General features: G+C 36.4%; 2 protein-coding genes and 1 long non-coding RNA gene across 7 annotated transcripts; all 3 read left to right on the top strand.

Moving 5' to 3' along the window:
• Positions 1-375: 375 nt before the first annotated feature.
• On the top strand, positions 376-3,551 carry LOC105802757 (F-box/kelch-repeat protein At3g61590). Of its 5 annotated transcripts, XM_012634584.2 has the most exons (4): positions 377-924; positions 1,016-1,078; positions 1,423-1,496; positions 2,140-3,551. In XM_012634584.2, the coding sequence occupies exon 4, from the start codon at positions 2,165-2,167 to the stop codon at positions 3,374-3,376; it is 1,212 nt and encodes a 403-aa protein (XP_012490038.1). In that variant the 5' UTR covers positions 377-924; positions 1,016-1,078; positions 1,423-1,496; positions 2,140-2,164; the 3' UTR covers positions 3,377-3,551. The 5 variants fall into 5 exon arrangements, with proteins under 5 accessions (XP_052480069.1, XP_012490038.1, XP_052480068.1 ...); XM_052624108.1 differs by lacking the exon at positions 1,016-1,078; XM_052624106.1 differs by having other exon boundaries at positions 377-1,078.
• Positions 3,552-6,590: 3,039 nt separating this feature from the next.
• LOC105802758 (hypothetical protein) lies at positions 6,591-10,268 on the top strand. The gene is made up of 3 exons (XM_012634587.2): positions 6,591-7,201; positions 8,069-8,194; positions 8,667-10,268. Exons 1-3 carry the CDS (start codon positions 6,863-6,865, stop codon positions 10,071-10,073), a joined length of 1,872 nt encoding a protein of 623 aa, XP_012490041.1. The 5' UTR covers positions 6,591-6,862; the 3' UTR covers positions 10,074-10,268.
• A 1,066-nt stretch (positions 10,269-11,334) lies between these two features.
• LOC105801461 (uncharacterized) lies at positions 11,335-11,938 on the top strand. Its single transcript, XR_001135934.2, has 2 exons — positions 11,335-11,556; positions 11,686-11,938. It is a non-coding gene; the product is annotated as an uncharacterized LOC105801461 (long non-coding RNA).
• Positions 11,939-12,421: the final 483 nt, after the last annotated feature.

Below are 12,421 nucleotides of genomic sequence, written 5' to 3'. Positions count from 1 at the left end.
TAAAAAAAAACTTATATTGGATTAAGACAGGGTGGTTTTGAATACGATTCAAACGCATTGTTAACCTCCCCCTCCAATATCTGCGATAATAACTAATTTATATTAATTTTTAAGTGAATTTTTTTTTGAAGAAATATGAACAAAGTTTTATATAAGTATATTAATGCGACATTAATTCAATAATACTATTTAAATATTTAATTAAAACAATTATATAAAGTCATTTTAGGAATAAAAAATAATATAATATTTTATTTACTTTTTCTAAAATGATATAATAATTTATTCCTATCCTATCAATAAAATCAACATCTTGCTTGAAGACACCTCAAACTTTCATACCTTCCCACCCCACCCACACTTATTTCGTTGTTGTCATTTTTTTAGACTAAAAGGAAAAGGAGAAAATTCAAAAAAGAGAGAGAAGGAAAAAAAAAGGAGATTCCACGCGCCACACGCGCTCCCTTACCACTCTCCGTTTATTTGTTACTTTCTCTGTCAGTACTCAAAATATTCATGAACATAGCATCCTTTACATAAACCGGTTTCTCTCTTTCATTCCTTTGCCTATCGTTTTTTTTTTCTGTTGTTTGTTAAAAAACACTGCTAAGAAAAACCGAAACCAAAATCTCTTTTCTCTACAATGGGTTTTGCTCAGGAATTTATTATGAGCCGAATCAGGAGTGACCCCTTCATTGTTCCCTGTTGTTTTAAGGGGAAATAAAAAAGAAATTACATATTGTCTCCATTAATCTTCTTTAAATATTTCATTTTTGAAGTTATATTTCACTGCCAATGATCCGTTTTTTTTTTCTTTTTTCATGTGAGCATGATTTTTCTTTGTCTTTTTGTTAAATCTGGAAACTTTATCTGAATCTACCAACACCCATTTCTTCAGTTATCCCGGAATCAGCTCCACTACAGGTTCGTGAGCATGTTTTCTGGGAGAAAAATTTTCACTTTTTTTTTTATTGATCCGTTTCCCTGTCTTTAATCTAATGGTGTTTTGGTTTAGTTGGTGATGCTTGTTGATTCTTTTAGTTATGTGGGGTTTTCACCTTTGATGTTTGATTGATAGGTAAGGATGGCCTAATCCTTCTTTCTTTTTACCTAACATTATTTATTTATTCTTAAAACGTTTTTGTTCTTTTCTTTTTTTTTTTTTTTTTGGGGGGGGGTTTGCTAAATTCATGAAAGGTTGTTTATTTAGCTGAAAAGAACATAATTTGTTTTGGATTAAATTCTCTTACTCTAGCGAGAAATCTGGTTAAAAAAAGTGTTTCCTTTTTATATAACTTTGATGTTACTCTCTGTAAATGCTTTTCTCCTTTTTTTAAGTAACAAATGATTCACATTTTTCTGTTTTTGCTTCTGTATATATCCAATGATAAGGTCTTTTTCTTTTTTAATTTATTGATGCAGTTAGATTGATTTTCCTGTGTTTGATATTATCTCCCTCTTAGAGATCAGAATTCTGGCATTGTCCTCCTTTTGAGGTAACATTAATTTAATATGTTGGTTGATTTGTTCCCTTAATCGTTTGTATCTCCTTCTAAGTATGTGTCTTAGCTATGATACAGATGATTAGATGCCTTAAATTTTTATGTTTCTTTTTTTCTCCCTTCATCTGAGGTTTTTTTGGCTGTGTGAACTTGGTGCCAAATCCTTTTATTGGCATGCATGTAATCCCATAGTTCTAAAACCCTTTTTTTTTATTGAATTGTTTTCCTTCCTCAAGCTTTAAGTTATGGGTTTTGTTTTTTTGTTCTTTCATGTTCTTATGCTAGGCAGCTTAATACAGTTATACAGTCATGTTTCCATACAATATGTCACATTTTAATCGTCCTTTTCCTCCTTTCCTCTTTAAAATTAGCCCAATGTGCTTCCAGTACTTTTTGCTTTCTCGTCGATTTTGTAGTATGCTTCATACTAAGGCATGAATAAATTTTTTGTCATGCCTTTCTTATATCAATCTGTTATATATGTTCAGGTCCCTTGTGTTTGGACATGGCCTAAGATTTTTAATTAGTTCTTTATGATTTCTTGCTTTATGTGGTGATAGATTCCCATTTACTTTCTCTTTACCTGCTTGGTTTGATTTTGTTAAGAAATTTGTTGTTGTTTTTGTTGAATTCTCAGGAATTTTCTTTAGCTGTTCTTCATCATGAAGGGAGAGACTTCATGGATCAGCCATTGCTTTGATGACATGTCAAAAGAAGTTGGTGGCTTAGATTCGTTTTCGGAGCTTATTGATGAAGGTAACAAAGAAACTACTGCGGTTTCTGTGGACTTAATCCTACCTGACGACTTGTTAGAACGGATCTTGGCTTTTCTCCCCGTTGCTAGCATTTTTCGAGCTGGTTCTGTTTGTAGAAGGTGGCATGAGATTGTCAGTTCCAAAAGGTTCCTATGGAACTTTTCGAATGTTTTATCGCAAAAGCCTTGGTATTTTATGTTTACTAGCTCTGATGAACCGGTTGGTTATGCCTATGACCCGATCCTTCGAAAGTGGTACGGCATTGAACTGCCTTGCATTCAGACTCCTAACTGGTTTATTGCTTCATCATGTGGCTTGGTTTGTTTCATGGACAATGACAGTAGAAGCGAGTTGCATGTCTGCAATCCAGTCACCAAACATTGCAAGAAGCTCGAGGATCCCCCTGGTCCGAAATTCCCTGATTATAGTGCGCTGTCGATCTCAGTGAACAGGATGTCACACAATTATACTGTATCTGTTGTGAAGTCTAAACAAGTTCCTGGGAATTTTTTCCAATGGGACCTTTCAATTCATATTTATGATTCGGAAACTAGGATGTGGGCAACCTCCTTGACTGAGGTTTTGACAGGATGGAGGGGTGGAGATGAAAGTGTGATCTGTGATGGGATTTTATACTTTCTGATATACTCAACTGGGGGTGGCACACCAGAAAACCGGCATGGTCTAGTTACATATAGTCTCTCTGGTCGATCATCTCCGTTGTTGAGGAGTTTTATTCCAGTGCCTGGCCCTCTTTCTTGCGGTCGTCTGATGAACCTAAAGGAAAAGCTGGTCGTGGTTGGAGGTATGGGGAAGCAAGACCGGCCTGATATAATCAAGGGGATTGGAATCTGGGTTCTTGAGGGGAGGAATTGGAATGAGGTTGCTCGCATGCCCCATAAGTATTTCCAAGGATTTGGTGAATTGGATGATGTTTTTGCTAGCAGCGGTACAGATGATCTCATATATATCCAGAGCTATGGTGCTCCGGCTCTTCTTGTTTTCGACATGAATCAGAAACTATGGAAATGGGCGCAGAAGTGTCCGGTATCAAAGAAGTTCCCTCTTCAGCTTTTCACTGGTTTTTGCTTTGAACCTAGACTCGAATTTGCTCCTTAATTGATTTCTGATTGGTTTGAGGGTAATTCATCCCAAATTCCCACCATTCCTTTTTCCTTTTTCGGCTCTTTCCCTTTGGCTTTTATTTTGAGTTATTATGAATTATATCACTGTCCAAAAGAAAATCACACAGCGGGTAAAGGTGGTCATTTATGAAAATTGAAGATATTAGTAATTGTTTTGCATTGCCAAATCTTTTATCTGCAGATTAATAACTTTGTCTCTGATACAAGGATTTTTCAGTCATTTTTGGAGTATTGATGAGTAGAGAATTTACTGTTTGCCTGCTGCCTCTTTTATTACCCTCCCATCTGCCATTAAATTTGAACATCGAACCTTCATTTACTTTGCATTAAAGAAGTGGTAATCGAACTACAGGGAAAAGAGGTGAAATCTATCGGTTACCCTGCCAGGCATTTTTCTTGTTGTGGTTTTTGTGTGGAACCCCACTGCATATCGTAATTGAGTATCGTTATTATTTTATTATAGAGATTTGTGGATTTGTGCAGAAGCAGAGCTGGCTATTTGCATTTGCATATATTCTGATTCTTCTGTCGTGGATTACTATTATTATTATTGCAAACGGATGTTTTGTACTCTTTCCTTAAAACATACAAAAGAGAATTTTCTTCCAACTTTGTCGTCTAGCGTGTTCCATAATTCCCACCGTTCCATATTTTGTCTTCTAATTAAAATTTGGTCATAAAAGCCTAGGAAGGTTAAATTTTGCAAGAGTCATGGTTTTTGCTTTAGGCTGTGTGACCGTCAGATAAAATGATACAAGGGTTTAACAACTCGACACAACACTGTTAAACGTGCCCCAGGCATGCCTTTGCCAATTAAAGCAATCAAACGCATCTTAATTTGACTGCTTTTGCTTTGCCTTGAGTGAGTTGAGTTAGGTGGCACAATTTAAGGCCCAAGGCAAGGGAAAGTGGTCCAAATGGAAATAAATTTGGATCAACTAACAATAACCCAAACCAACTTAACTGTAACACTGAGTGCAACTGAGCCAACCGGACGCCAATGGACACGAAATTTTCCTTCTCCCACTACTAATGGTCCAGCTCCAGCCGAAAGCACAAGCATTCTATCATAAAGATCGTGGTTGTGGGGTTGCATTGGGTTCCTCTGACACAAAAATGCAAGCTTGAGTTCAGGGGCTCCTGTCAAGTTTCTTGGACCATAATCTTAGTAAATTTTGCTGCACCTAACTGAATGTGCACGTTTTAGGTTGCAAATGGAGATCATGCAAGGGAATAATGAAAATTTGTTCAGCATGTCTTGCGCTCAACCCTAACCATGTAAGGGACAAAAGAAACAATGGTGCCTTATGGCATCATATTAGGGTTAGCTTCTGATAAATGTAAGGACAAAAAATCATGCACTCTATGAAAACAGAAAACCCTAACTCACTAGATGAACATTCATTGGTTCATGTGATGGCATCATATGTGGTTGGCTATGTATGTGATAAATGATGGCATCAACTTAGTAGGGTGAGGGATGTTTTATCATTTACATGTCGGGCATTAATGGTATATATATTTGAATGACATTAATTGTATTCTGGAATGTGGTGAAGTTATATTATAATGTAAAACTGCATGAGCTTTATAATCAGGACCACATTCAATTAAGATAAAAGATAGAAATAACTTTTTTTTTTTTTAAAGTGGTCCATCTCTGGTATATCAATCCATGTGTTGTCGTCTTGTAATTCCACAAATTAAACTATAGTCTTCGATTTGTTAATTGACTGGTAAAAAACGAATTCTGGCATGTAGGTTTCTAAACCATATGGAATTTAATACATGCAGTACAAATAAAGACGTTGTTTAATTTACTAGACTGATCATAATCATCATTTATCTTGGTTCAAGCATTTGCAGGTTTTCTGTAATGTCACGTTTATTTCGATATTCGCCTAACAGTACTTTATATGCTTCAATGAATAGACTAAGGGTTGGACATATGATTTATTTTGTTGGTGGCAAAATCAGAAACTCTCAGTCTCCTAACTAATGAAATTAGATTTTGACAGTCGAAACTCGACCATTATAATATTTTTTAATTCCAATTAGAACCCTTTATTAAAAATGAATGAGTACAAGGTTAAAAAACCACAGTTTTTGTTAGAGAGGAAGATATGGGACCACAAATTTTGGTGGATTTGGGAGGATCAGGTATTAGATATGCATTGCTTGCAAGACAATTATAGGTCGTACAACAAAGTTTCTGGCTTCAGATAAGCTGTTTTTTTAATAAAAAAAACCCTTTGTTTGGAAGAGGAATCTAGTACAGTTGAGTGTGCAGCAGAGTATAGGAAGAGGAAGCACAGGGTTTATTGGACCCTATCTATGCCTATAATATTTGCTTATAGCTTTAGGTAGATGATGCTATGTTTGTGTTTTGTCTGTGCGTGAGCCGCATGGCTTTTCACCATCTTTTTATTCTTCCCTATGAGTGTTTTGGCCATCATTGCATTGCACCTCCACATTTTACCTTCGTTTCACTCAAATGGCATGGTTACGTTTCTTCTTATTTTCGCTATTTATTTATAGATATTTTTTGGTTGAATAACAAACATAACAATAACAGTGACTTGAATCCATATTACGTTTGGAATAGTAAACACCCTAACTAATAAGTTAGAACACGAGATTCTACTTATAGAAAATTTTAATTAAACGACGGTGTATTTCTCTTATCTACACCATTTCCTTTTCTGTGTGTGTTTAAATAATGAATTAATAAAGAGGAGACACTTTTATGTTTTGACTTTGAAAATGGCATTCTAACTCAACTGTGGGCGTTTCCTTTTTTCTTTTAAATGTATAAAAGTAAAACTTAGACGTCAAGTTATGCTGTTTCCTTTTATTCTGTCGACTGTGTCGTATCTATATATAGTATGTTAACAAAAAGAGTTCAATAATTGGTTTCTTTAGATAACGTTTTTTTATTATTAAAAAAAGGGTAAAATTTATTTTCAAAAATTAAATATCAACTAAAAAAGTTACATTAATTTTATTATCCACTCTTTGCTTGTGTATAACATAGATGAATAAAAAGCCATGAAAACACACATGGATATAGATGGGTGAATGTCCTAGAATTAAGGGAATCCAAAGGCAATGAGTGATACTTACAAGTGTCAGTCCTGAATTAAGGTCAGGCCAAAAATAAAAAAGTCCTCAATTAGGGGCAAATTCAATTAAGGGGAAAATAATAGAAAAGAGAGAGAGAGAGAAACAAAGCAAGGGAGAACCGCACATGACCACAACCACAAGTAGCGATGAAAATTCGAGTCTTGGGAGGCTGACCAAAACTGCGAGGAGAGACAAAGCAAAGAAGAGAAGAACCATGACCCTAGAACCCATTACTAAAAAGAGTGACAAACCGAGGAGAATGAGTGAAGAAAGAACCCATTGTTTGAAATTTTGAAAAGAGAGAGAGAGAGAGAGTGTGAGAAGAACGCACACAGTGATGGAAAGAAAAGAAAAAGGTGTGGAGGGTGAAGGAGAAAATCAAGATTTCATGGTGAAAAAGTTGAAAGGCGGGATCCTGGTAGGGAAAAGGGCTGGCCCCTCAACTCCTTCACCTATTTGGAGACTCGAGTTCCCTTCTCAAAATGCTACTAACCCTGAGTTCCTTCAACTTCCCACTGGACCTTTTGTTTCAGCTAGAAAACTATGTGCCAACCTTTGGGAACTTCATCCTCACTACCCACTTCCCAGTACGCGCAAAGGAGCTTCTAAGCATCGCATACACCATGACAAGGCTTCTGATACTGCTGTTGATCCTCCTGCCACTCCCCTTCCTCAGGTACTCCCTTGATTTCTTTCAAGTAACTGTAAAGATTGAAAAAAAAAAAGGAAATGTTTTTAATTTTAAAGTTTTGAGCTTTTGTTTGAATTTTCGTGTAATGCTTTGGCGGTTCTTTGGGTAGTTTAAGTGGGTTCAATTTTTTATTTGTTTATGTATGTTCTTTGTTAAAAGAAAGAAAAAGGTTTTGCCTTTTTTAGATTCTAATTGTTTGCTTGCTTTGCTGTCCCTTGTCTTGTGTTTCTCGTTGCTCTCTGTCCGTCATAACCCTTCTTTTGCTTTACTCTGCTTGTTCTTTGCTGTGAATTCTGAACATTTTTGCCTCTTGTTGACACTAATGGTTGAGACTCTTAGCTGTCTCATGTCTGGTTTTCCTGTTGCTTCTGTGGGGCGCACACATATGCTCTAAGGGTAAAACATGCCTGCTTTTTCTTCTTTTTCCTCTTTAAATTTCACTTCAAGTTGCTTTAATCACCATTTCTATTGCTGCTCATCTATGGCCTGTGTGAACTGAAAAGCCATGTCTTTTGATTAATGCTGTCTCTTCATGTATCAGGTTGTGTAATAGTTAAAGTCTGTCTAGTGTAGCTTTAAACATCATTAAACAGTTTAATGTTGTGTCAGTGAAAATTGCTTTCTTTGCTGCTTGACTGGTTCTTTTACTGGTTTTATTGTTTGGTATATATGTTTGAGATTCATTTGCCTTTTAGTTGCAAACTAAAAATTGGTTTGTCTTCTCTACAATTTGGCTTGTTGATCTTATTCCATACAGTATGTGTTTCCCAAATATCTCTTGTTTAATCAAATAGATGCCCACCTTTGTCTAGTTCTATATATAATTAATATTTTCCCTGAATCTAATGTCAGCCAGCAAGTGCAAGTAGCTCGAGGAGGCACATTGCAGAATCACTGATGCAACACTGTCGATCAGTTGAACAAAATGGCCGCGCTCCACAGCATGTATCTCCTGCAAGTTGTGGAAGCTCACTGGAGGTTAACATCTATTCACAATAATCTGTAGATTGGTTTCTTTGCTTTCGATAAACTGATATTAGATTTTGACTTCAAACTAACAAAACAACCATTTGCAATGTCAGTGTCTCTTATTAGCTATCTCCTTAACCTCAGTCGTAAAGGGCACTACCTTTTCTTTTCAGTAGAAACAGACAATATTCCTTGAGCTTCCAAGTACATGACCAAAACCTCCATAGACCCCCATGGGGTGTGAAAAACTTCTACCGTGTTAATAGCGCCATATCAAGATGCAACTAATAGACCAAATCTTCCATCAAGAGATAACCTTTTCAACAGAGATTGGAAAATGACAAATCATATTAAGTTGATGTTTACAATCAACCTTACAGTTCTTTGTTTTGGTTATGCTTCCTCATGTAACGGATTGGCATATAAAGCCATTTTACTGCAACTCTATTACTTAATGGATTCATAACTGTGTTCTTTGCAGATAGCACCTTATAACTCTGCAATTGCACCTTCGAGTTCTTTGGATTTTCAGGGAAGGACTGAAAGATCAGGTTATAGCCTTAAGACATCGACGGAGTTGCTCAAGGTACTCAACCGAATCTGGGCTCTTGAAGAACAGCATGTATCAAACATGTCATTGGTAAATGCCCTGAAAATGGAACTGGATCATTCTCGGGGTCAGATCAAAGAGTTGTTGCAAGAAAAGCAAACAGAAAGGCAAGAGATGGACAATTTCATGAAGCAAGTCACGGAGGATAAACTTGTTAGGAAGAACAAAGAGCAAGATAGAATCAAAGCTGCTGTTCAGCCAGTGAGAGATGAGCTGGAAAACGAGAGGAGGTTAAGGAAGCGCTCTGAAAGCATGCACCGAAAGCTAGCTCGAGAACTCTCTGAGGTAAGATCTTCTTTTGCTAATGCTTTCAAAGAACTTGAGAGGGAGAGAAAAGCACGAATTCTGTTGGAGAACTTGTGCGATGAGTTTGCTAGAGGAATAAGGGAATACGAACAGGAGTTGCGGTTCCTTAAGCACAAGTACGAGATTGATCACATTGACGGGGAAAACCCTGAGCGGCTAATTCTCCATATTTCAGAGGCATGGCTCGATGAGCGGATGCAAATGAAGCTTGCTGAAGGTCAAACTGATCTTGCAGAAAAGAATTCGATTGTTGACAAGTTAAGCCTCGATATAGAAACTTTTCTTGAAGCCAAACGCTCCACTGGGTCAAGGAAAAGTGATCCTAAAGGGAATTGCTCACATCAACATTCTTTAGAATCCTTTCCATTAAATGAAGCTGTCAGTGCCCCTCAAGGTGCAGCTGATGAAGCATATTCCAGTGGCAGCGGCTCACAGTGTTATGAACTGCACAAAACTGCCAACAGAGTCCAAAGCAAGGGGAGCTGTAAACTTCACGGGGACAATGCTTTGGTAAGTCATCGTGAAGAATTAGGAAACCGAATTTCATCTAGGAAAAAGGCATGGTCTCGAGATGCCATCAAGAGCAGTAGATTCCATAGTTTCCGAGGGCAGTTTGAAGGACAAATGGCTACCGGAGCGCCTGTACATGATAATAAAGTCAAACGGAATGGATCCCACGGAATGAGCTCAAGTCATGTGCTTGATAGGCTAATGAGAAATCATTCCTTCTCCTCGGAAGGTGACAAAGTTCATCCTGAGTGTAGCTTGAGGGAAGAATCATTCCAATGTGTATCCAAAGGTCGCGCTAGTCCAGTTCGACAGTGGGTCTCGAAGTTGACATCTCCTGATTTCGAAAAGTCAGATTCTTGTCTGAAATTGCCCCCGGGCTTTAAGGAGAATACCTTAAAAGCAAAACTACTAGAAGCAAGACTAGAAGGGCAGCAATCTCGTGCAAAAGCTGCAAAGAGCTGAAGCCAGGCTTGATTTTAGATGTGGTTGGTTGAGACACTCAGGATCGAGGGTTTTCGTGCTAGTTTATAAAAAAGATTGTACACTAACCTTCTTTTTTTGGGCCTGTAATCTTGGAATTAGACATGTAATGAGAAATTAAATGTTATCCCACGATAGCATTGATCAAGTAGATTGCTGGTCCCTTAATAGACTTCATTCCCATATTGCTTTTAGTTTTATCACTATCACCTACCACAACACTAGTTCTTAAAGGTCTACTCTAATCTTTCTCTCGGTCACCTCTACAACCTCTACGATGCTCCATTTTTTAATTTATAATGCCTGCCACCGAAGCAAAAGAATCCTCTAACACAGAGTTCAAAATTTATTTGATAATCTGTGCCTGTATAAGATACATATCGTGAGTGGTATCAATTAAAAAAAAACAGAACTTTGAAATTTGATAGTTCTTTCTTTGTTGCTTTTGACCATGAGAGAATAAGATTGTACTTTTTTTTAGGCATTAAACAAAGCAAAAGCAGTTCAGAATCCGACCAAAAGTTGCAATCGTAAACGGCATTAAACATTGAATTTATAGGCACTAATAAACAAAAGCAAGGGGGAAGCTATGAATTTTGAACATATTTGTATGCTTTTATGTAGTGGACCACTCTGGAAAGCAAGCAGCTATTAAAGAATAAGCTTTACTTCTTTCAACATATAGAGCAATGGATATTGGTTATTTCAAAAGTTTAAACTGCCATTCAATTAATCAATAGTGCATGTAAGAGAACAACATTGGAGAAGGCCAAGCTAATATATAATATTGACCCACATTAAAGCTTAAATCTTTTTCAAATCTTAATCACTTCGTATTAATGAAAAGGACAGTTTAAGCAGCAACAATGGAGGTACCCGGCCCCAATTAGAGAAACCAAATCCTCATTGGCTACTTCATCACTGCACAAACTGAGAAATATGTTGGCCTAAACAATTGTTAAGAAATTAAAAGATATCCCACTTTTAATTTGTTAATCATGGAGAAACAATAATAGATGTTATTCAGCGAATAATGATAACTCATGGTAAAAAAATATGCTTTTTCATCACCACTAATCTTGGCTTAATCAATTTTGCAGACAAAATATTCTTATTCGTTGATTCTCTTAAAATCACTAACTCGTCTACCCAAATTTCCTCTCTTTCCTCCATTTATCCTCATGTTTTGGCCTATAAAAGGACATTCCATTTTCCATGTAACTTCACAAGTTCTCTACAACATAAAACATATATGGTTGGAGTTTGAAGGGTTGGAAAGTGGGAACCAATTACGGGGCTCTCTGAACTCCGAACCTAAAAGGAAGGGGTGGTAAAATACGGCTGCTAGTTCATGGATGCCCCTGGATGCGTAGTTTAGCCAGCATTAAACATCGAAAGCCAGGCCGAGGATGCGCAAGCTAAGGGTTTGCATGAACTAGGAGACGTCATTACCTTGATTTTTTAGGTATTGGGGTGAAGGGAGCTCCGTTTCTCTTTTCTCCCCTTGCTTTCCTCTCTGTTTTCTACTGCTTCATTTGTTTTCATCCCAAATAATATACATGGATGCATGATATATGTTTTTCTTTGCTTGCAGGCATCGATATTCATCATTTGTTTACCGGGGAACTGCACTTACCTACCCACATAACTAACCTATCAGAAGCCATTGGAATATTCTATTGTTTTCCCCCTTCAATTTTGCCTGTAAAAAAACTAGCTTTATATTTCAAATTGATATCTTGATCAAGATTTTAAATAAAGAGATATAATGATACATCCACAACTACATCTATGAGGGGTTTACACTAAATAATTCCCAGGGATGACCTTTCTAATTATTCTATTCATTACTTTAGTATTGTATATTATTATTTTGTTTCAATAGTCTTGTTTGTTTTAAATTATATATAGTTATTTACTTAATTGGTATGCTTGGGTGATGGGAAAATTAAAAAAATAAAAAACAAAGTTTACGAAAATAAATAAATTTTAAGTGCACTTGGTAATAGTAAGAAATAAAATTGAGAAGAAAGAAAATAAGAAATTATCATTTGCTATCCTAATTCATAAAATCAAATCATTCTAAATTATAACGAGAAGAGAAGAGAAACCGAGAGATTGATGTGTATTAGTTGAAAAGGAAAAAAGACCGTATGAAACTATGATTCCACGCCATTCCTATCCCAACAAATCAAATTTTTCCTCTTGATTTTCAGCATTTTCTTCCTAAAAAAATTCAAATCAAGAAGAAAAAGTTGATTTGTCATCTTTCCTACCAAGCAAATTTAGAAAGAAAAATTATATCTTCTATTATACTATTTTTCTACTCT

The sequence above is a fragment of the Gossypium raimondii genome, chromosome 11 (genome assembly GCF_025698545.1).
Source record: "Gossypium raimondii isolate GPD5lz chromosome 11, ASM2569854v1, whole genome shotgun sequence".
NCBI lineage: Eukaryota > Viridiplantae > Streptophyta > Magnoliopsida > Malvales > Malvaceae > Gossypium > Gossypium raimondii.
This window is presented reverse-complemented; position numbering and strand designations above follow the sequence as displayed.

Excerpts from the sequence above, each read along its gene's own strand:
- LOC105802757 (XM_052624109.1), top strand. The coding sequence starts at position 2,165 with ATGAAGGGAGAGACTTCATGGATCAGCCATTGCTTTGATGACATGTCA.
- LOC105802758 (XM_012634587.2), top strand. The coding sequence starts at position 6,863 with ATGGAAAGAAAAGAAAAAGGTGTGGAGGGTGAAGGAGAAAATCAAGAT. Across the intron at positions 7,202-8,068 it reads CTGCCACTCCCCTTCCTCAG|CCAGCAAGTGCAAGTAGCTC; the intron begins GTACTCCCTTGA and ends ATCTAATGTCAG. Across the intron at positions 8,195-8,666 it reads GTTGTGGAAGCTCACTGGAG|ATAGCACCTTATAACTCTGC; the intron begins GTTAACATCTAT and ends TGTTCTTTGCAG.